The 24153-nt window shown below is 37.8% G+C and overlaps 1 protein-coding gene across 1 annotated transcript in view; it reads left to right on the top strand.

Moving 5' to 3' along the window:
* The first annotated feature begins 379 nt into the window (after positions 1-379).
* Positions 380-24153, top strand: part of LOC144976323 (guanine nucleotide-binding protein G(s) subunit alpha) — a 58492-nt gene continuing 34718 nt past the window's right edge. Inside the window, exons 1-4 of the mRNA XM_078920531.1 lie at positions 380-745; positions 896-968; positions 1190-1244; positions 4213-4332. Coding sequence (XP_078776657.1) covers positions 616-745; positions 896-968; positions 1190-1244; positions 4213-4332 — 378 coding nt within the window. The 5' untranslated portion in view covers positions 380-615. The remainder of the gene's footprint in view (positions 746-895; positions 969-1189; positions 1245-4212; positions 4333-24153) is intronic.

Here is a 24153-nt window from a genome sequence, read left to right on the forward strand (position 1 = left end):
ACAATATTATGGTAGCAGCTTATCTACTAAGTCAATCCAAAGTTTATATTTCCCTGTCATCATTGAGCGCAACATTTGTTAGCGCGTTCGATCATGTTGCTTTACTCTTCCTTCGCAGTCTTTTTATTGATAATCGATGTTTTGGAACTGGATTCGTAAACGAAACTGTACACATATTATAGGCTAGTCCACGTAAACCTAATGAAAAGAAAATTCAACCAAATATTAAATGTTAGGAATATTTTTTTTCTTTTCAAAATTAATTTTTCGTTTTCAAGTTCTTCCAAACGTCAGATTTTTAAGTGTGTGACGTCACATTCTTTGCCCTGGAATATCATTGCAATCTTCCCGGCATGCCTCGATAACCCCACCCAGCGCTGTCAGATCCTTGTGTGTACTTGTGCATTGTGTCTATGTCGGCACCAACAGCAGAACCGACTTCATGATTTGTCGTGTAAATCTATCGAAAGGGCGGCCTTCGTGCGGCCTATAGCCCATGACACGGACAGGAATTGGATTATTTATTTCATTTGTGAATTCCTTAGGAGGGGATTTTAACGTTAGCCATTGGATTATTACATCAAACTGGCAAAACTAGCAACTCTTGTTGACAGTATGGGGTGCTTTCGGCAAAGCAGGGAAAATGAAGATGACAAACTCAGAAAAGAGGCCAACAAGAGGATCGAACGACAGCTTGCTAAAGACAAATTATTGTACAGAGGAACACATAGATTATTATTGCTGGGTAAGCGCTTCGTGTTGCTACATTTAGTCTATAATTGTTGGAAATTTGTTGATAGATTGTCTCGAACGATTCGAGTCCCAAATTCGTTCTTGTTTTTTTTCCTTTACACGGCTGGGCTAATGAGCTTCCGTTTTGGTTTCTTTCTAATAGGTGCCGGAGAATCAGGGAAATCTACGATTGTGAAACAGATGCGAATTCTTCACGTCAATGGATTTAGTCCTGAGTAAGTTACTTCTAACAATTTTTAGTTTTTAAACGCTCTGAGAATGCTAGACATTACTAAGTGTGATCCGTCATAAAATTCGGAAAGCGTATTATGTATGCGTGAGTGATTCCAAGTACTTCGTCTTTAGGGAAGTTGGCTTGAAACATGTTCAAGCTTATGTATTTAGCGTAAGTATTTGTAGCGATTTACTCAATTTTCTGGTTTTCCTTTATTTTCAGGGAACGAAGACAGAAAATAGAAGATATAAAAAGAAATGTACGAGATGCCATTTTGGTAAGTGTTTTTCTATGCTCATCCCTTCACCCCTAATGGTCCAGTCCATTTTCCAAGATGGCGGATACCGTAGTTTCACTGTGTGTACATGAGATACCTGCCAATTTGTCCTCAACATTCTTCCAAATGCAATATTTTAACACCCTTATCCCCGCCCACCCGTATTTGTTATTAATTTTCACACGTTCATGTTCACTATATGTATCTAACAGCGTCATTGTTGGGATTTTTGGGGAAATTTCATGTTATGAATGAGGCGATGAAACTAAGGAAATTTTAGCAGACTATCCTCATTTACCGTTGTTCCAATTTTATGTTTGTCAGTTTTCGATTTTTATTGTCGTCCTTAATACAGCACTCTTTTGAAATGTACTATAAATTATTATATTATATTGATCATAAGAGTGATTGTTGGAAATCTATAGCTAGAATAGTATAGTTACAATTCAATAATACAGCTTGTAACGATAACAACTGGTAATCTTTAGGGTTCCTGTTTTTTTTTTCTTCCCTTCTACTTCTTACCTAATACTACTAATAATATTGTTGTTTCTTCTAGAATAGATCTTCTTATTACGTTTTCCTTTTATATTTTATATCAGAGAGTGTTTGAAAGAAACTCCCTGTTGAACTGGTAAAGGATTATTGTATTGAGTGGAAGAAATTGTCAACATTTTTTTTTTTTTTTTTTTTTTTTTCACCTGCTGAATTCAAGGCTGTTAAGTTAAGAATCAACTTACCATTCGGTGTAGACGTCTAATTTGTAACTTTCAGTACCATAGCTCTTGTGACTGATGTCAGACATTCCCATGTGTTTCTTCTTTTTGGACTGGTGGCTTGGTCTGCATTTTATCCCCTTAGATTTACAATCTTTTAACCCCCGATAGGGCATTGTTTGAATTGCTTTCTTATTTATTCAATGCAAATTTTTGATTTATCATGTAATCTCAGTTTTACAGAAACAAAAGTTTACTACAATGTTTAAATATTGCGACTTCTTTATTTTTTGGGGTGTCCTTGTGTATAGTGAGTGGAATAAGAAATAAAAAAAAAAAAGAAAAAACAAAATCAATTCTACAACGTATCAATTACTGGTGCCTGAAAGGTTCCCTTTCTTAACATTTTGGAATATTCTAAAATTAGTCATTTTATCTTGAGTTGTTTGTCAAGATCACTAAAATGTATTAAAGAGGATGTATTAGGTTCTTTCACATGTTTGTATGTCCAGTATTAACTCATGTAAACTTTCAGGATGGAGTTGGAATTCTCAAAATTGTTTTCCGTTTCATTCTAGGTCTAGTTTATTCTCTGAAGTTTGATTTTCCATTCACTTTATATGAAATCTAGTTGGCTAGTGAAATGTTTTCCCTCTTCCAAAGATAATATTCTTCCAATAGTAAAAATGGCCCTCCAGAACTCCAAGTCCCATGGAATTGTTTCTGCATCATTTACTAGACTTTTAACAATTGATTTCTACTCTTTGGAGGAATGGCTGGTCTATTGCAAAATACTTTCTTCCAGATCTAATAGACACTCAATCACCTTTTGGGTTGGCAAGAGTAGAGAGGACAGGTGAAAAAGAAGACTTATTCAATGAATTGACTTTGACCCATTTCTGTCTTAATTGGGAAGTTTAATTAATTATTAAATTACCAAGATCTGTTGTGCTAATCAAACTCTTTTTCATGTATTGTTGTGTCAGTCTATTTTTATCTATCACCAATTGTTCATGTTATTTTATTGTGGTGACGTTTTCACTCCTGTGGTGTGTTATAATTAATTTTATGACTGGGACATTAGAAATCAGTTGATATTTTATTAATCAACACTTTTGACCAATCTGGCATTTGCTGCTGGTACCGGTGATATGTATTCAAATTTAGTTTGGTACCAGCTATGGCATTTGGTGTCCTTTCTCTAAGTAAAACTGGCAAGTTGATGGTGTAGTGGTAATCACTGACCTTTAGTCAGTGGAATTTTCTCTTGTGACCTCCAAGTCTTAATGGTTTATTCAGACGGGTAGTTTCTGGGTGGGTTACCAACCTCCCTTAGTGGGGAGGGAGGTACTTGCTGTGTCTTCTGTCCCCCTGTATCTGTTTTTCAATTGCGTTCTGTCTTTGTCTTGGAATGAGATTACTTGGTTTTGTCCTGACCCTGGCCGGAGTCCTTGGCTGGGAGGGAAACAGTCGAGTGTATAGTTATAGTTTTGGGAGATGATATTTTTTCCTTGTAAATCATCTCTCCGTTATGTTTTGTTATTTTTTATTTTTAACATATGATTTGTTAACATTTGAGTGTGTTCCTCTTTATGGGATCTTATGCTGGTGTCTGGGTGAAACTTTTAGGTGATCTCAAACTAAGTACTATGATAGTGTGCTCTTGGAATATACATCTGTTTCATATTTGAACCAATTCCCCTTTGTCTTCCCTTTTCTTGGGTGCTTTAATTGTAATTCTAGAACTTTTTACTATCCCATTTTCTTCTTTTTTACTGGCGCTGATATGGCCTTAATGTGTTGCAAGCGCCGTAAAACCCTTAAAACAACAAAACATAAAACAAACAGACAGGTAGTTTTTCCCTTTGTATTTATTGAAAACTGGGTTTCCTGGCTGATCAAGCACAGACCTGCCAACTGCCAGGAAAAGTTTGTAGAACTAATATTTATGGCTCCAACAACAGTACTAGAGCAATTGATTAGAATTTGGTGAATAGTAAAGTTTAATTCAAAGTAAATAAATGTAGGATCCTGAAGTGTTATTAATTCTACTGAAGATGAAGGCCTAGTACTCTTATTCTATGTTAATTCCTCTTCTTTTTATTTTGTTATTCTTCCCCTGGGAACACTAGATTTTTTATTTTTCAAGCAGTCAGATCTGCAACCAGGATAGTATCTTTGGTTCACAGATAATGATAAAATTTTTTGACTCAATGTTCTAATGATTGTATCTTTAATTGCATTTGAATCAGACGGTGACGGGTGCAATGAATGGTCTCAATCCACCTGTTCAGTTAGAACGTGCGGAAAATAAAGCCAAAGTTGATTACATCCAAGATCAGGCAAGCCAAGCGGATTACTCTTATCCTCCGGTAAGTTGATTTATTAGATTCTCAAGTTATCTACATTTATTTTTACATCCCTTGCATTTGGTTAGTTATAGTTATAATGCTTTTCATGTATAAAGGTCCAGTTTCAGGTAATTGGCTGTTTGAATTTCTGCTTAATATGCTGTCTGTGTTTTAATGGCTTCTGTAAATAATTACAGACATTATCAGACATTTGTGTTTAGTTGAAGGATCTGCTTCATTTCTGTGATGGAACAAGTCCCTTTGTCTTCCTTTTCAGAGTGCTGAAGTCTAAATCCATCAATAGATAATTGTCCCTTCTTCTAGTTATGCCTTATAATTCTTGGAAATATTTGAATTTAACTCTTATTGTCAAAACTCCCTGAGCATTCCTTACAGTACAGCACTGCTGGTCTGGGGGTCAGAGTAATAGTCATAGAGCAATGCTTTATCCACTGGGCCTTCTCACCAGATTTTGGCACAAGTTGTTGTCATTGGTTTGTCTGATTTGAATATTGGTTGATGTGTATGTGGAACGAAAGTTTAACATTTTGACTGGCTCACTTAAGGACTTTTACTTTTAGCTTTTGGTTGGCAGATAAAGAGAGACAGAAAGCGCAAGTGTAGCCTTTGTATTCTTTGTAGCTTCATGAAAAAGACTTACAAACATAGTCCGATGAACGAAGTCATGATGAGGCTAAAAACGATAATCAGGACTTTCCTTAGCATGGCACATGGGTCTCTTATGTGATTGATGGAACTTTTAATGACAATGGTTGGGCGATGCTCTTTAGATTTGCGCTGTTTGAATTGATCACATTCCATGTAGCTATATTCTGCAGTGATGATACTTTTCCGCGGAAATCCGCGGTTTTCTTTCCTTTCCTCGGTTTTCCTCCTCAGATCCTCGATCCGCGGATATTTCCTTCATTTCCTCCTTTTACTTTTTTTTTAATATTTAGACCTGCATGTGTGCCGACAATTGTCGGTTTTCCGACAATCACGGTAGTTGCGATCTCCCGGATCACTTATTTTTATTTTATTGCTAAAGTAATCTGATTGCGAGTGACGTCAATTGTCGGAGTGTCGGCGGGTTGCCGACAATATTGTCGGCACTTTCAAGCCCTCGTTACGCTCGTTCGGCAATTATAGGGAAACTCCGCTAGTCTTCGATTCGACCGCAACTCTTCATTGTCTGAAAAACGAGTAGTGTGTCGATATAATCGAGCATGCGCAGTTCGTTAACTTTCGTTTTCATACTTTCGGTATTCCATTCAAGTAACTTTTGTTTGTTCAATTGAACGTTGCTACATTTCGATTTTATTCGCTCTATCAATAACCTTTCGGGATTTGTCATTGTATATTTTGATCTATTACTCTTTTACATTATTTTTTGTTATCATGCCTGAACAATTCTTTGACCGTTCGTCGGATCTGAAGTCAGTTGAGAATGGTGTTCGAAATCTATTCAAATGGAATTGGCGATGATTTTCTTTTGGCGTACGTGAGAAAGCCAGCCCAGCCGGGTGCTGCATTTTGTATTTTTTTTTGCCAGTGGATTAAAGTCTAATGATTGGGATGGTTATTGCTCTTTAGAGTTAGAGATAAGATCAATTATTCCAGGTTAAAAACTACTGTGGGGGTCCGATTACGGTGGCAAAGGAAAATCATTCATAAAGAGGCATTCTCACAGACAGTCAAAGTCAAAGTGAGTAACACAAGAGAGAAAAAAGAAAAACACCTCAGTCGTTGACGGCTGTTTTCACTGCTGAGACAGAGATTCGTCCTCTCTCCAAGCTTCACAAGATTTCTTAACTCACTCAATCCTAGCCCTAGCCCAGTCTGTAGGTAGACAGGTGCCGATTAGCCATTGGACAAGTGAAGCGCAACTTTGGGTTAAAATTTGTATAACACAATTTCATATAATTATAATCACTGTTGCATTATTTTTCACAGTATATGAACGGCTCTGGTATCATTTTAAAGGGCAGAGATCAAGATTTCTTTTGATGTGATAGTGATAGAAATCAATGTTGACATATTGCATCAAAAATTATAATTTGATAAAAATAACATCATTTTAAAACTTTTGAAATCTTTTTCAAAATTGAGATTGCAAAAAAAAATAAAAGAGAAGGCATCTAGATAAATCATTTGTCTGTGTCGATATCAAATTTCATAAAGATTGAAGGCAGTGCAGTATGTTTAATGTATACCACAAGTGACCAACCCTCTTTTCTCTATGCTAAGATCCCGTTTTAATCAGTAGTCACCTTATCGAGAGGCTTCCCAGTGGGGGAATTCTCAATCAATTTTGAGCTTTTTGTAAGACTAAATTTAGAGTAGTAAAATCATCATAACTTTGGAACCGTTTATCCTAGATCCAAAAGTAAGGTATCTTATTAAATGTTTTTTAAAGGCCTATCTGTCTATGTAAAAAATAATTATTAATTTTTATTTTTGAAAAAATATCAAACTACCACTCTACCTCCATGCTGTCCCTTGTCCCTATAAATGTTTGGTACTTTTTAACATTTTAAAATAAATATATTCGGTAGGACAATCCAAAAGAAAATGTATATGACTAAGTACTGAGTTACAAAATAAAAGATCCGGTAATGCGATATGTGTGAAAAAGTTCAGACAATTTGGTCAGGACTCGCATGCAGGTCTATTAATATAATAAATCTTTAAAAAATACCTCCTTTTTAAAAAAAATAATATATATAATAAAATATTCCTCCTTTTACTGGACTCTGGGCGTTTTAAAATTGTACTCAAAAGAAGTCATCCTGCCTACTTTCCTGTGGTGCAAGAATGTTCTTGGTGAGTTTTCCGTTTTTCCGACTTTTCCTCCTTTTTGACTTTTTGTGAGTATCATCACTGATTCTGTCATGTTCACAAGAGTAGCAGATCCTGACTAAGTGGCCAATTGATAAATTTCACTGCCAATTTTGTAATATCAGACTTAAATTACTCGAAGGACTAAAATTCGACCCACCAAACACAAAAGTTTTAAATCGAAATTATTGTTGTTGTTACTCGTTACTACTACTTGGTTACCTTCACATAGTTGACTAACTGGCTACACAAATTGGTGTACCTATTTAAAAGGAAAAATAACCGTAATTAATTCATGTGAAAATTAGTTTTCTGCCAGTGTTTCATTCTAGTATTCATGCTTTTCACTGTTTGTCACTGTTTAATTCTATGTTACTTCTTTTATTTGAATTTTACATGGGACTATCGAGAAATTTGTTCCAATACAAGTATAATTAATTCACATCTCCATTATGAAATGTAAAGAGAAGTGATCATATTTATTTCAAACTTTGGAAATCTTAAGAGTGATTGAACTGTAACTTTGGTCCATTCTTTTGTTATGTTCTCACAATGTATGAGGTGGTCGGTTTGTGGCTTGTGGTTCTGACTTGCGAAGCATCGATAAAGATATGATGAAGAATGAATTAAACTGGTCACTGGTGGAAAACAGAATTGCTGTTAAGTTTTAAATATTGGAAGGGAAAAATATGCTTTTAGGATAGCTAGTACTAAATTGTGAATGTGGCTGCTCGAAGAAATACATGACGAGTGAAATTGAATGTAAGCTTCAATTTGATATATGAAAACAGATATGGGGACGTTTCGGGTTTCCCTTTTATCAACAAAACAAGATGAAATAAACACTGCAGTCTAATGAGATAATGTGGTTGTGGCGTTGTTAAGATGAATAAAACCATTTGATCTGTTTCCGTATATTAAATTGAAGCTTACATTAAATTAATTTCACATTGTTATTTATTTTTGTCCTAAATTGTGACAGTTTGTTGTTTACAGAGCCTAAGCCGTCATTACCTCATCAGTAGAATAGTGCTTGTTTATTTAGGGTCACATTTACTATCATGAATGACTTGTATATTTGGCATTCATTCTACGTCTACATCCAGGCACTTACATAATAATAATAATATAATAACTTAGCCAATTTAATCACATTGTCCAGTAGCCCTTTCCACTCTGATACTGCACTCAATTATTTTAAAATTCATGTCTTGGGTTTGTTGAAACATTTCAGCCAATTTTGGTAGAACTCATTTATAGGTGTAGAAGGATAGCCTTGGAGAGTCAAGTGTTGCAAGAGATTGCAAAAAGGGTTTCTGATTGATAGTTGAGAATGAAGAATCGGATTATAAGGTTGACTTCTGTCTTCAATTTGTTATTACTCTACAATACATGATAAGTTTAATATTGACCAAGTCACACAGACACTTATGTACTAGCATTTGGAATACACACTCACACATTCTGGCATGTGCACCTAAGGTCATGCGATAGCAGATTACTGAAAGTAGAAAATCATTTTACCAACAATGACAGTGTTGTTTATTTTGGATGGTAAACGTGACAGTTTTTCCTTTTACACTTTATGCAAGTTAATCCAGCCTCTTCCTCAACGGGTTGGACAGTGTCAAGACAATACAAGAATCCATGATCTCGTACGTTACAAATTTCTGTGTCATACTTCTTGCTATTTCTACACCAGTCATAAAATATCGGTCACTTTGTGTAACCCAAGTCAAATGAGGTATAGTGTAAAGTGTTTTAACCTGGGATACAAGGTCATGGTCAGAGTGTAGTAATTGTCATCCCTTTGGCAGATGATTACACTCAATAGAATAGAGACACTACACCATACGTCTATACTACATATTATACTCTCTCATCATTGCAGTGGCCTATCGCCAATAGTTCACGTCATAACCCACTACTTCGGCGTAACAGAGAATTTGTACAAACTGTTAATACCCAGAAATCCCTCTTGTTCGCCTGATAACCCCTAAACCCTAATTTTCCACATGACATCATAGTTTTGATTGATTTGACTTTTGATATGAATTTGATACAGAGTTGTTTTTTTTTTTGTAATGTTTACAATAACGGACATATCCTGCAAGTGTAATGATCAGACCGTCTACAAAAGAATCTCCCTTGTCACACCTTTGTTTGCCCAGGCAGGATCTTCCAATTATCAGGTTATCTTTCATGGAATATTTCAATCTGTGTTTGCAATGCGTCTCTGATTCTGGTGTATTTCACAAGATAAAATCATTGATAGGCCAGTCATGATTGTGTTGTTTCAAAAGATATGGCTATTAGATGATTAAGGGGGGATAGTGATTATTTTTTTTGGGGGCAGGGGGGGGGGGGGGTGGCCTCGCCTGAACCACCTGGTTCCCACATGTCATGTAATTGTCAGCTGTGATTTGAAAATTTAAAAAAAAAATTTAAATTCAATTCCGGTTGGATCGAAATTTTTGTTTGTTTCTCCCATTATTGACATGATGAAACTGCATCTTCCTTGCTCCCTATTTTTATCAGGTAGTGGATCCATACATTTTTATTTTGAGTCTGGATGGGACTTTTTAGGTGATGACAAAATTGGCATGTTGATGGGTTGGTCGTGGAGTCTTCTGTTCCTTGTTTGTACCAGTACCCTTTGTTGTACGTTTTCTTCGGTGATTCTAATTTCAGATCTACAACTTTTCCTCTATCATCTTCCTTTTTGCCAGCTCTGGCCTGAAAATGTCTCAAGTACTGTAACACCCCCCTAAGCAACTAACAACAGCTTCCACTTTTTTCCACATTGATGTTGTTTAAAGATTTTTGATTGTGTTGATTGATTTGGTTTGCAAGTAAATATCTCTATTTTGTTTATAGCCTTTAGCAGAGGCAAGTCAGTTTTGGGTTATGTCATAGTGTGTCATTGGAAAGGATTGAATCACTAATTGTATTTGAGGTTCATGGTCACTACATTAGGAACCTCTCAACAACAAAGCATTTTGTATATGAATTTATAGTTATGGTTATAAACAGTCACTCCACTCCACTTCATTGGTGCAGTGATGTTATGCAGAAATCCTCTCTGTTGAATGACTCCTTCATATGACGTTTATATTTGGAGAAATGTATCAAGACTATATTACATGTGGTAACTGTCGTAGCATTTGTAGTAATGTAGTTAGTGATTGTAATGATTATAACAAAAATGATATAAACATACTTGCTGAAATATCTGTGTTGGTCAACACATTTGCAGAAAGAAGGGAAGGTCTGTTTCTATTTAAGGTACTGCATGCCATTGTTGTGGATCTATCAAAGGACAGATTAAAGCCTCTTCCAACTTTGTCAGTAACAGGGTAAATGATATTAATGAGGTTCCAGATTCCACAATCAAACCTGAACTGTCAGGTAATTCTGGAATACATAGTCACCAAATGCAAGATGAGAGCATGGCTTTGACGAGCTGATAAAATGAAGTAGGATGAATGAATGTGAATAAGTTTTGTTATATCTATGATGACTACTCCAGAGGTGGCTTTCAGTCAGTTTAAAGGAAGAATAGTTGATGCAGAGCTTTTTTTTTTTGTTGCTTGTCAGAAATTTTACCTTCCATTTTTTCATTATAATCACCAATATAAGTGACATGCTTGTTGTTGCATTAATGTCAGAAATGAAAAGTATGAGAGATCATCTGATGACCACAAATTTATACAGAACTTTGTCTTTAAACTTTATAGATATCTGAAACTTGTTTTCCAATAGATACAACAAACCTCCATTTTCATCCAAAGCAAGCCACAATTTGCTTCATTGTCTGTGGTCTCTTTAATAGTTCATTGCTCCTCAAGACAATTAATTTATGAATTCTAGCAAATTAGATGCAATGGAATTGACTCTTAGTGACTAAATGGCGTTTATGACTGGAAACCCCCAACGCCATTAATTATTATTGCTCTTTGAAAAGTCATTTTGTTTAGGGTTACTTGAGAAAAGTTTGACAAAGCTCTGAAACCTTCCAATTTACTGGCTACTATTTATTTAATAAGGACTAGAAATTTTACAGAAAAATTGTGTCACAAAATGAAAATGATAGTTCCAGTTCAGCACTGTTCCAATTACTGGCTTTGACTTTGACTGTATTATTTATGCAGGCTTGTCTAATCCCACACATTTTAGACCTCAGCCATGACTGTACTCAATAATCATTTTTCTGATTTCCTTTGATGCTGACCAAAAAACAAATGTCCGAGCTACTTGAGTAAAGAATTAAGATGAGCGCCTTCTATAGCAACATTTTGGTGGAACTGCGAGTGGCTCCAAATTTTTTTCTTCAGCATGTTGGGTTGGATTTTTTATTCATTAAATTGTGGATTGTATTTAGTCATTCGCTGCCTTATTCTGGTGGGTAGGGTGTAGAGATGAGGCAGACGCTACAAGGAGAGTATATAGTAATACGTCTAAAATGATAAGAAATCTGAAATTTTAGTTTATTTCTCAGTTTAGGGAATGGTATTTATTCTCAGTAAAGTGAAGTAATGACATTTCAAACAATTTTCATATTGTCCACTTGTGATTTGGTTTTCCGCATCTGGTTCATTCTGTTGTCCTATTAGTTGGAGGTGAGGGGTCACGCACACTTCCTCGTATTGAATTATTCTCTCTCTCTCTCTCTCTCTCTCTCTCTCTCTCTCTCTCTCTCTCTCTCTCTCTCTCTCTCTCTCTCTCTCTCTCTCTCTCTCTCTCTCTGTATCAACCTTTGGCTTTGGGGAGTGCTCTAACAGTGGATTTGGTACTACCATGTTTCATGTGTATGGATAATGTTATATTCATAGTCACCTGTCGCCACTATCTCATGGATAAAATACGAGTGTTGTGAGCAGATGTTTTTGTTATTATTTACACCAACAGAATGCATTTTTTCCGGGTTACTTAATATATAAATATACAATATTGTGATGAATTGGGTGAGTGATGAGTCTGTTGTTGTGTCATGACCTAGGGGGAGGGGGAAGGGGGGGGGGGGGGACTCTTCGTCCTGCTACTTTTTTTTTTTTAACCCCAATTTATTGAACTTTTCCAGCTTCTTTTTTTTTCTTATAACTTCAACCATTTTATAGATTTCTTCAATGTTGTCTTTGGTTAAAAATATGTGATGGTGTTTGTTTGTTTGTTTGTTTGTCACTGAACCTGCTCGACTGTTTGTTTGTATGTCACTGAACCTGCTCATCTGCTTTTGAAAGTCAATTCTTAGTGTCTTTCATCGCGTCATGGTTAGTTGGGGAAACCCAATTTTTCTGTTTTGGCCAATAACAAACTTTGAACTTAAATGTCTTTAGATTAAGATTTAAGATGACCCTGCAGTTAAACCCAAGACTTCCATTAATGAGGTCTTGGGTTTGAGATCTTTTGACAAGCTTGGTGGTCTTGTGCTATGCCATCTCACATTCAGACCGGTAGGTTCAGGCTTCACCTCCTGCTCTTTTCTCTCGTTCTCACACATGACGTCTGTGTTGAATGAGTGCCTAGTTTTTATTGTTATTGTTATCTCTAAAGTCAATGAAAAATCACAGCACCTTATAATAGGCATCATGTCTCGTCTTACATGTTAAGTGTAGCTGTTGGCTATGGAGCCCTTTTACATCTTTGTGAGTGGGTTTAGTGGATATTGCCATATATAAATGCTCAAGTTATGTTTTTATTTATCCACCCATGGATGAACATAAAATTGTTCTGGACCTTTTTTTTTCTCATTTGAATTTGATGTGAGTTGGTATCTGGTACATTGGCTTACATGGCTTACATGTAGTGTAGAGGTTGTTGGTGGCATTTAGTCCTTGTTGTCTACTTTGAAAAATCACATAAACATTTTTTGGCTAGAAATAGAACACTCGTTCTCAAGTGTCCATCAATTAAAATGACCGTCATCTTGTCAAAAACTCTCAAACCTGAGACTTCGTGAAAACTACCTAAAGTTCCAGGTCTGTAGTTTTAATCAAGTGATATTTGAACAATGAGTTTCCTGGTCAAATTTAGTTTTATAGGTGTATTTGTTTTGTTGTATTTCTGTTTATTTTGTTGTTGTTTTTTAAAGTAGTGTAGATTAATCATTAGTGTTAGTATTATTATTTTATTTTTTACTATGGTTTTATGGTTTAATTTGTTGGTATTTGGGGAATGAGGTCATCTGGAAGATTAACCTGACCTGTCTTGTTGTAACAGCCGTGTCACTGGTGATGTCACTGTTTCTTTACTGTTAAACACTGGCCTTATTTCAACATACAGGTCTGGGTGGGGATCCTGACCTCCTATAGCGGGCAGGGAGGTACATACTATGTCTTCTATCCCCCTATGTCTGTTTTCCAACATGCTTTCTGTCTTTGTCTTGGAATGAGATTACTTTGTTTTGTCCTTACCCCGGCCGGATACCTTGGCTGGGAGGGAAACAGTCAAATGTATAGTTAGTTTTGGAAGATGATATTTTACTCCTTGTAAATCATCTCTCTGTTATGCACTCTATTATATTTTATTTATGTATTATATATGATTTGTTAACATTTGAGTGTATTCCTCTTAGTTGGGACCTGTGCTTGTGTCTGGATGAGACTTTTAGGTGATCTCAATTTAAGTACACTGATAGTGTGCTCTTGGAATCTACATCTGTTCTCTTTTGAACCAATTCCCCTTTGTCTGCCTTGTTCTTGGGTGCTTTAATTGTAATTCTAGAACTTTTTACTATCCCATTTTTTCCCTTTTTACTGGCGCTGATATGACCTTAATGTGTTGCAAGCGCCGTAAAACCCTCAAAAACAACATCAACATACAGGTAAATCATACTTCTATGTATTTCATGAACCCATTTCTTTAAAGGATGGCAGTTGTAGTTTGTGAATTTCACGAAGATAATTTATAAGCAGTCCAGCACCACACTGCAATATTCGTATGCAATGGCTACATTAGCTCTCATAGCAACGTAACAGAGACATGATAACACAGCTTTGATGGACTCCCTAAGACGACATTTAACTCTCTTGTGTTTAGTATTTTAGACAAAATGACAACCATCTCCCCAAAATAAATAGCCATTCAACTAAAGTCACCATTTAAATGAAAAGCACACTCAAGAACACTAACACTACATCACCAATCTGCAATGATACACTTGCACTCCGCGCCATCAAAGACCGGAATGCTCTTCCAGCATCAAATGTGAACACAGCAGATTTAGACACCTTCAAGTGGAGATATGAAAATACCTTCTCCTTAACACTAACAGTGGCTGCCACATTCAACTCCTGTCTCCGCCTCCAACACAATTATTGTACTCATAATTCAGTCACTTCAAGTGACATTCGGATTCAGATGCCTTCATTCGGTCAGATGGATCAGATTTCCATTTCATGCAGTACAAGTTTCCAAATTGGTGTGCCTTATTTGCTCTGTCACACTTGCATTTTATGTTGGGTCACCATTCATGGTTACCTACAAACAGGCGTAAGTAATTAGTTGAGCATTCATTAGATTATAGAGTTTATACAGTTCACTCCACATACTGGCACACTCCGCTTCTACGCTAACAGTGCTGAAGCACCGATTTTTTAAATATAATCGTTCCGCTTAATCTCACGCCAGCTCTGCTCAATCGCTACACCTTGGTTGCAGTGACAACCAACAGCCATATGAAATCATCAGTGCTGTTCCCATTCCACGCAACTTTTCAGCCAAAGTATTTGATCAATTCTTTATAATGGACAACAATATACCCATCAGTGGTGAACTGACATCTCAGTAGCTACTGAGATCTGTTCAGTCTCACAAAAGACAACGCCTAGATAATGAAGGGGAGGTTGATTCATTGGAATGTGACAAACACTGAAAAAAACTTGACATGGTCGAAAAACAATGCTGTTAAATATAAGAATTTCTGCGTTGGCGGGAATGGAGATACGGGTTTATAAACAATTTGTACAGAATCGAAAGAATCAACACTTTACGTTTATCGTTCTTATAAAATACAATGTCACATTTTGTTATCAAAAAACAAATTACCAAAACAACAAAAAAATAAATAAATAAAAGGTGAGAATCAAACATTCTAATGAGGTTTTGTCTTGAATATGTCGGTCCTACGCCCATAGAAAACCCAGAAGGGAATGTCCTACATGAATTGCTCTTGAAAACTGGGGCTTAGATGCTATTATTAGCTTCTCCGCTTAATTGCACACTTTGCTTAATCGACACACTAAGCCGAACTCCAGAGGTTGTGTGATTAAGCGGAGTGGACTGTATCATATACGCCACATTGTGGGGCAATGACATTGTATACAGCAGTATTTCACATTCCAAGTTGATAAATACGTGTGTGTTCAAATGTTGTTACAGTCTTCCTCCTCGTCCAATGTTTAACCCTGTAGTTAGATGGCTAAAGTATTTATTATTGTTTGAGATCAGATTTGGTCTTCTCCACATGAGAATGTAATGGCCCATTCACACCTGGTCCATGATTTGACTGTTACCTATATGAACCAGTCCCCTTTCTCTGACTTGACTCTGCTGCTGCTTTTGACTTCAGATCTGCTGCCCCCTACCCCCCCCCCCCCCCCCCCCCCCCAACCCATTTTTTTTTTACCGGTTCTGATATGACCTAAAAGTGTTGCAAGCATCTCTGCTACAAAAATGCATCGTCACCATCATTATTACAACTTGATATGAACAACCATTATCACTTTTACTATCATCATCATCTCCATCAAACTCACCAATACCATCATCACCACCACCATCTTCACCATTCTCATCATCATTATCATCATCTCCTGCCACAACCTCCAATATCACCATCACCACCATGAATACCACCATCAGCCAGCACCATGACATTACATCAAATGAGTGTGAAATGGATTGATAGATGTACTGTATCGACCTGAGATCCAATCGATGGACGAGTACGAGACATTGTCCTCGTCATTGTCAGAGTCAACTGTGTTTTTATCCCTCGTGTCAGACGATTTTCCTTTTCCTTTTCTTTACCTGCTCCATTCAACCCGTTGATTCACAACGACTGGTCAATTAGATGGGGGGTTAATTGGTATTGATTGGAACCCCCCCCCCCCCTTTCATCCTTCCACCGATTACGACTCCAATGTAAGCAATACGTAACCATGGTGATGACAGAATAAACACTTCAGATTGTTGGTTTTTCTTTTCGTCTATTTTTTCTTTCTTTCTGATAAGTCAGCGTGATTTATTGGAGAAATCGTTAATTTCAAATAAAAACGAACAAACAATAATAATTTAAAAAAAACAACAAAAGCCAGACGAGGCTTCATACTTGTGAGAACAGAAATGTTGGTCATGGTAACGGGGATGTCAACAAACAACATTCAGCCAGTTTTATTTTACCCTAGATATATATTATGGGCGTTGTTGGGTTGGACTTGTCGACATTCGATCAGTAGACCCTGGGTTGACCCGACTATCCCAACGTGTCAAAAATAAATAGTATTCTCCCCTTATTCATCGCCATTGTGGACATTGTTACTTGGTGTCTATTCCAAAGGATGACTGCAATTGGCCAGGTTGATAGATTTTTGGGTCTTCGGCTTGATTAGTCTAATGTCTCCCCTTTAACCCCCACGCCCACCCCCTTCTTCTCTCTCTCTCTCTCTCTCTCTCTCTCTCTCTCTCTCTCTCTCTCTCTCTCTCTCTCTCTCTCTCTTTGTTTATCCTATAGTGAGATGGTTGTAGAATGTTCAGATGAATAAATAGATATGAAAATTTATGTAGCGTATTTCGACGGATTTATCATTCTCAAGAAGCTCCTCACAGTGTTTCATCTTTCCATTTCATACAGTACCGATCGTCTGTTTAACTAGCACTCTTACCATTTCTGTCATTTCTTTTAGTCATGCACTCATTCACATCCGAGTTGAGTGCCTAATCCAGGGACAAAACATGGGTGGGGTTCCTGACCTTCCATGGAGGGCAGGGAGGTCACGTACTGTGTCTTCTATTTTCCTATGTCTTACTTTTCTCGTATGCTTTTAATTGTAGTTCTAGAATTATTTTTTTTTTTTTTGCTATCCCATTTTCCTTCCTATGTACTGGCGCTGTAATGACCTAAATGTGTCGCAGGCGCCGTCAAACCTATTAAAAACCAACAATGCACACAAGGACACAACGTCAGGACCAGAATTTTCCACCATGATTGTCCATCAACCCATATTAGAAGGCTTGTGTTGAGATACGTGTGGGAAACTTCATGTATGTTTGTTTTTTTCTTATTCGTTTCTCTCTCTCTCTCTCTCTCTCTCTCTCTCTCTCTCTCTCTCTCTCTCTCTCTCTCTCTCTCTCTCTCTCTCTCTCTCTCTCTCTCTCTCTCTCTCTCTCTCTCTCTTTCTCTGTGTTTCAATGTGTGATGTAAACCATTTGATTATCTCTGTGATTAGATTGGAACTGTTGCGGCCAACAGTGTGAGACTTGTGATTGCCTGCCATATGCTGCTTGACACACACACACACACACCGTCCATTCGGCTCTGATCTCGATTTGACTTCGAACACTCTCATACAGAAGTAGTCCCGGCGTTTCTTGTCTCGGCACGTAATTATTTTTGTCTTGTGTATTACGATTCCACGCACTTCCGTGTCAGACATTGGGCCAAGCGCTCACAAAAGATTCAACTCAACCCGCGCTGTGTATTGTCACGAATCTTTGCATACACTCTTGGATTTTACAAGACCCCATGAATCTTCTTCTTCCTTTTAAGTCAACACCTTCAATTTTGAAGATTCCACTAACCACAGTATTTTTCTTTCCTTGAAGATCTGATACTGTTTTACTGTCTCAATGTCGATGGTCTGAACCAGTACAAGTGGACATCCACTCTTGAACCATAAGCTTGGATGACTTCCTCTTATTTTGTTAATTTTGTTAAATATCACCGAGGGGTAATTTCACTTAGTCGTTTGGGCCTTTGCAATATATTGTAACGTTGTCACGCTTTCTTCTCTGTTGTAACAGTTTAATAAGATCTAAATCAGTTTATAAATTTCACTATTCTATTTTGTATTCGTTTGATTTCTTGGCTTTCTGCCTCATGGTGAGGGTCCCAAACACGCTACTATGCTCTAGTGTAGGTCTGGCATAGGCTTTGTAGCACTTTCATTTCATTTCCCTCCTTCAGTCGTATAGGTTTCTTCTGAGGAAGCCTAGAGTAGAGTGATTTTTTTTGGATATGTTTGTAACACGATCTTTCCAATTTAGTCTGTTAGTTATTGTTACTCCTAGACAGTTCGCCTTGCTCACTTCTGGTGCAGTGTTTAATTGTGTGTGTTGAATGCAGGGTGAAGATAGTTCGCCTTGCTCACTTCTAGTGCAGTGTTTGCATTGTGTGTGTTGAACGTAGGGTGTTCCTGTTGTACATTTTAGAACCTGATACTTCTGATGATAGAATTCCGTGTTATTTTCTCTTTCCCATTCGATAATACTCACATGATCCAGATCGGTGGCGGCAAAGGCAGCCCCAGTTGACAGGGGGCACCGGGTACTCACTTTAAACTTGTGGTGATCGTCCCCATGTCTTGTGGCATTTTGATGGTCTGGATCAGGCGATCAATTGACGACGGTGACGCTCTTCATCTTTTCGACTTTCCTCCTTGGGTGTTGTGTTGTGTGCTGTCTTCCTTTTCTTTGACGTTGAATAAAAAAAAAAAGAAAACAACAAAAAACAAAACAAAAACAAACAATAAGTGATGAAATGTATGCTTCAATTTATTAAACGAAGACAGATACTGTGAACGTTCCGGGTTTCCCCTTCAACAAAACACGATGTATGAAACTCTAGACGAATGAGAGAATAGCGTAGTTAAGATGAAGACACTGAAATGACGCCCAATTTTGGCAAATGTTGTAAAACGTGTGAAAGCTGATCTAAGACTTGCAGCATTTGGTGTGTCGACAAACGTTTAGAGACTGTTCTAAGACTTGAAGCATTTGGTGTGTCGTCAAATGTGTAGTAACTGTTCTAAAACGGGAAGCGTTTGGCGTGTCGTTAAACGTGTAAAAACTGTTCTAAGACTTGAAGCATTTGGTGTGTCGTCAAACATGTAGTAACTGTTCTAAAACGTGAAGCGTTTGGCGTGTCGTTAAACCTGTAGTGACTGTTCTAAGACTTGAAGCATTTGGTGTGTCGTCAAACATGTAGTAACTGTTCTAAAACGTGAAGCGTTTGGTGTGTCGTTAAACGTGTAGTGACTGTTCTAAGACTTGAAGCGTTTGTATGTTATATTCTCACAGTCAAACCGACGTGAGGTTGATCAGGAGTTGTAATAACACCGTGAATGATGGTCAATGAGACGTGACGAATTAACGGGGGATTGACTTCAACATTTGGAATGGTGGTAAACAAATTTAACAACAATTCTTGGGGGGGGGGGGGGGGGGGGGGGGGGGGGGGGGGGGGGGGTTATGGCAAGAATAGGGAGTATTCTAACCGGAATCAAAAATATTCCATCTTCTTGGTCGGTGTTTTTTTGCTTCTTCTTCTTCTTCTTCTTCTTCTTCTTCTTCTTCTTCTTCTTCTTCTTCTTCTTCTTCTTCTTCTTCTTCTTCTTCTTCTTCTTCTTCTTCTTCTTCTTCTCCTCCTCCTCCTCCTCCTCCTCCTCCTCCTCCTCCTCCTCCTTCTTCTTCGTGGCCCGAGTTAGTAGTCGTGTTGTTGTTTCAGTCATTCATTTAATTTTATTGTCAACACGGCGGTTCCATCTTTCTGCCTATTTTACCTCGGTGGGGTTCCTGACCTCCTGTAGTGGACAGGGAAGCATTTACTGTGTCTTCTATCCCCCTATGTCTGTTTTCCAACATGCTTTCTGTTTTGGTCTTGGAATGAGATTAATTGGTTTTGTCTTGGTCCTGGCTGGGAGGAAACAAGAGTTTTGGGAGATGATATTTTAATGTCTTCTAAATCATCTCTCTCTTATGCACTGTTTTATTTCTGTTTTACATATTATGTATGATTTGTAAACACTTGAGTGTATTTATCTTAGCGGGGACCTGTGCTTGTGTCTGGGTGAGACATTTAGGTGATCTCAAACTAAATACACTTATAGTGTGTTGCAAGCGCCGTAAAACCCTTAAAAACAAACGAACGGACACGTTTTGCATTATGAATTCAAATCTGGATATTTCTCCATTGAAATCGGGACCATGCATGCATTCCGTAGGGTTGATAGACGCTGTAGTTGTCAAACATTTCCTTGTGGAGGCTTTCTGCCGCACTCTTAAAAATGCATATTATTTAGACTTTTGGACAGAAAACTCCTCCTCCAAATATTGATCGATTAAAATAATTCAGCTTGTCGTTAATACTTTAAAACCTGGGACTTCAGAAGTCCCAGTTTGGATCGTTTTTGTCAAGATGACGGTCAATTTTAACCAATGGTTATTTGGAGGAGAAGATTTCTGGCCAAAATTCTAAATAAGTGTTTTTTAAATAGAAAATATTTTTAAAAAGTATGGCAGGGTTGGGGGACTGGAATGTTTGAATTAGTCAATGCTTGCCTCGAGGTGTCTCTGACACTTTGATGTGTATGACTCCGGATTCTCGGTGAATTGCCTTTGAATGCTTTTGTATTATCATTTCTACTCGATCCATTAACTTCTTTGTTTGTCCTATTCATTCATTCATTCATTCATTCATTCATTCATCCAGCCAGCCATCCATTTATCTATTCATTCATTCATTCATTCATTCATTCATTCATCTATCCATCCACCGATAAACTGCTCATTATACTATAGCGGGTTTGCTTTTGACGAGAGCTACTGGTCGAACCCAAAGCAATGCAGAGACACGGTGGAGGCTACAGTACATCTGTCTGTCCTGGTGGTTTGACTCACTAATGATGGCAGTGGGAATCTGTCGTTGCACCATCGGAATGATGTTTCATTCATTCAGAAAAATTGATTGTTGATTAAAGGAGAGAGAGAGAGAGAGAGAGAGAGAGAGAGAGAGAGAGAGAGAGAGAGAGAGAGAGAGAGAGAGAGAGAGAGAGAGAGAGAGAGAGAGAGAAAGAAAGTCAGTCTCGGTAGTAATTGTGTCGTAACTACAAATAGAATGGGATGGGTAGGGGTGGAGGCTGCATGGATTGTCTAGTGCGATCAATCGATGTAAGCTCATGATCGATAGATGTTAATTAATCCTTTGAATTGTCGTTTTCTCATTTCTCATGTCCCTGCAGCTGGAATATGGCCTTAAAGTATCGTGAGCACTGTTTGAATCTTGGAAACAAGCATGTCTCATTAATTAACTGCAGCGAAGGGATATATATATATAATATATATATATATATATATAATATATATATATATATATATATATATATATATATTTTATATATATATATATATAATTTTTTAATATTTACCACAATGTTTGAGACAGTCTACATTAATGTTTCAGGCCTAATCAGCCATCGTCAGGACTGTGTGTTACATGAGTTTTTACATGAGAAAACTCAGGTAACACACAGTCCTGACGATGGCTGATTAGGCCTGAAACATCGATGTACGCTGTCTCAAATATTGTGGTAAATAATAAAATAATAATTCGCTCCATTGCTACATGTCGAGCACTTTTCGTACCATATTTGTATCAAACACGATTCAATATATATATATATATATATATAATATATATATATATATATATATATATATATATATATATATATATATATATATATATTATATATATATGATGAGAAAGCTCACAACATTGCCATCCAGAAGTCTAACGGACCAACACACAAAACTACTTGTAACCTTGAACGTTTATGGTCTGGATAATACAGTTTAGGCTTCAACAGTCGTGACGTCACTCTCCTCGTAATGACGCATAGTAACTTTGTTAGCTGGTTCTAAACTATCGGAACAATGACGGGCGCCCTTGTGAAATACTTCTCCGACGAGCATAACAGTGTATCCACTGGAGAAAAACATTATAAATCTGATCATGTTTTGACTTGTTTTCATTCTGATCACATGACATGTGAAAACGTTCTGGCCAGCATGAAGAATAAAAAGTACCGATTTTCTTTGTTAAGAACCAAACTGCTCGTTGTTGGGCGGACGTGACGTGCCATCAAACTATTGAATCCTATTACTCATTAACGCGGATGTCAAAAAACAATAACAAAGACCTGAGTGACGTCTACTTCGAACTATCTACACTTCGTCAATCGAGATACTAACAAACAAAAATAATCGTCATTGAAGAAGACGGAAGATCAGGGGAAAAACTTTATTGTGAGTTGTAATCAATAGCTCAACCTCAGTCTGTGTTTCCTTGAGCACTTTTATGACGTCATTTTTTTGGTCATTGTCAGGCTTTTGGTTGACGAGGGCCGCGTTAAACCACGGTCCAGAACTCCACGGCTGTCACTTTGCATCAGTGGAGTTTCGCGGTATCGCCCACTTGTATCGCTGTCGTACCTGTCACGGCAGGTTGGATAGATTGGTATATAATCATGTAGTGTAATCATATCTACCGTGGGTTCCATGTCAAGTAGCCATATCAATCAGCCCCGCAATTAGTGAGTATTTTATCTCAATATTTTGACACATTGATGAGGGAATGCCAATCACGCCCCTTGTTCCTTTAACCCAGAATGTTTTAGGTTGTCCGGACAGTCATTCGTCAACAAACAAGCGAACGGCATTGGCATTACACGTTGGTATAGATAGTATGCCATGGCATGCTGGGGAGTCTCTGGTCTGTCTTCCCACCCTAACCTGTATTCCCTGTCAGCTGCATAACATCAGGAGTTGAGCTGCAGATGCATGTTCCTCATATAATTAATTTTTATAGGGTCTAGTCAAGTAGCCTTCATTTCGTCTTTCCCACAGTCTCTTTCATGATTGACGGTCGCCCATTCCCCGCCACCTACTGTTTCCTGGCTTGCAGTTATCTATTTCAGTTATTCTTTCTGCTTAAAGGGCCATATTTCATAAACAGAGGATCGTCACGTCCTGGGTCATTTGTGTCGATGAGAGATTCTGTGGGCCTAAAACAAAGGGATACCAGCCCTTTCCCCCAAAAATCTCAATTTTTTAAGAAGGATACATGATTACAATCAATCACAGATAGTCATACAGAAGACATGGGCCACAGGTCGACCAAAGAGGGAGTATAGAAGTGTTAAAGTTACAGCACTAGGAAACAAGTATGAGCTATAGGGGTAGATTAAGAAAGTAAGGACATACAGAGGACACCACACTACAGAATGAGTGTGAGGTGGGTGGGTGAGGAGCAGAGCGTTGTACCACTCATCGGTGGGTTCTGTCTCCTGCACCTTAAGAGGAAGGGGTCCCACCTACTCCATAGCCCGGTTATACCGCCGGGACTCGGTCGCGCCCATAACAAAACTCAGTAGAAAACGGGGAACACCACGGGAAGGTGCTGTTATGGACACAATAATGCATGAGAGGCCATATGCAATAATCTCTGTCAGACAGGATTACGCGGCAATCAATGCACCTGGAAATGAGAGGTGTTGGGTTCGAAATGCACATCAATTTCCTTTCAGCAAGCGGGACGTCCGGCCCAGACCTTGCAGCTCCCCAGTCAAAATGCCAGTCTTTTGCCACAAAAGAAAACAAATCGTGAGTTGTATTCAATAGTTCAACCAATGAAATAACTTGTTTCCATGAGCTCTACTAACGACAACTCACTAGGCGAAAAACAAATAATGACGTCAAACTGCCAGTCCTTTTGGATTTTATAGTGTGAGGCTATAACATAACGATGGCTACGATATGTGACTTATAAACGTTTATAGTCGGATTGAGAATGTCTACTGATCGCTATTGATCACCTAGTTGGTGGTTTTAAAACAATAACAAAGAGCAGTGTGACCTCAACTTCATCCATTCTGTTGTTAGTGTTTGTCCGAGCGGGTTTGAGCGTAGCCATCGTTATGTAAAAGCCCTACACTGGAATCCAAAAGG

This window comes from Berghia stephanieae, chromosome 7 (genome assembly GCF_034508935.2).
Source record: "Berghia stephanieae isolate SIO BIC M18660-M18661 chromosome 7, UCSD_Bste_1.3, whole genome shotgun sequence".
In the NCBI taxonomy this organism is placed as follows: domain Eukaryota; kingdom Metazoa; phylum Mollusca; class Gastropoda; order Nudibranchia; family Aeolidiidae; genus Berghia; species Berghia stephanieae.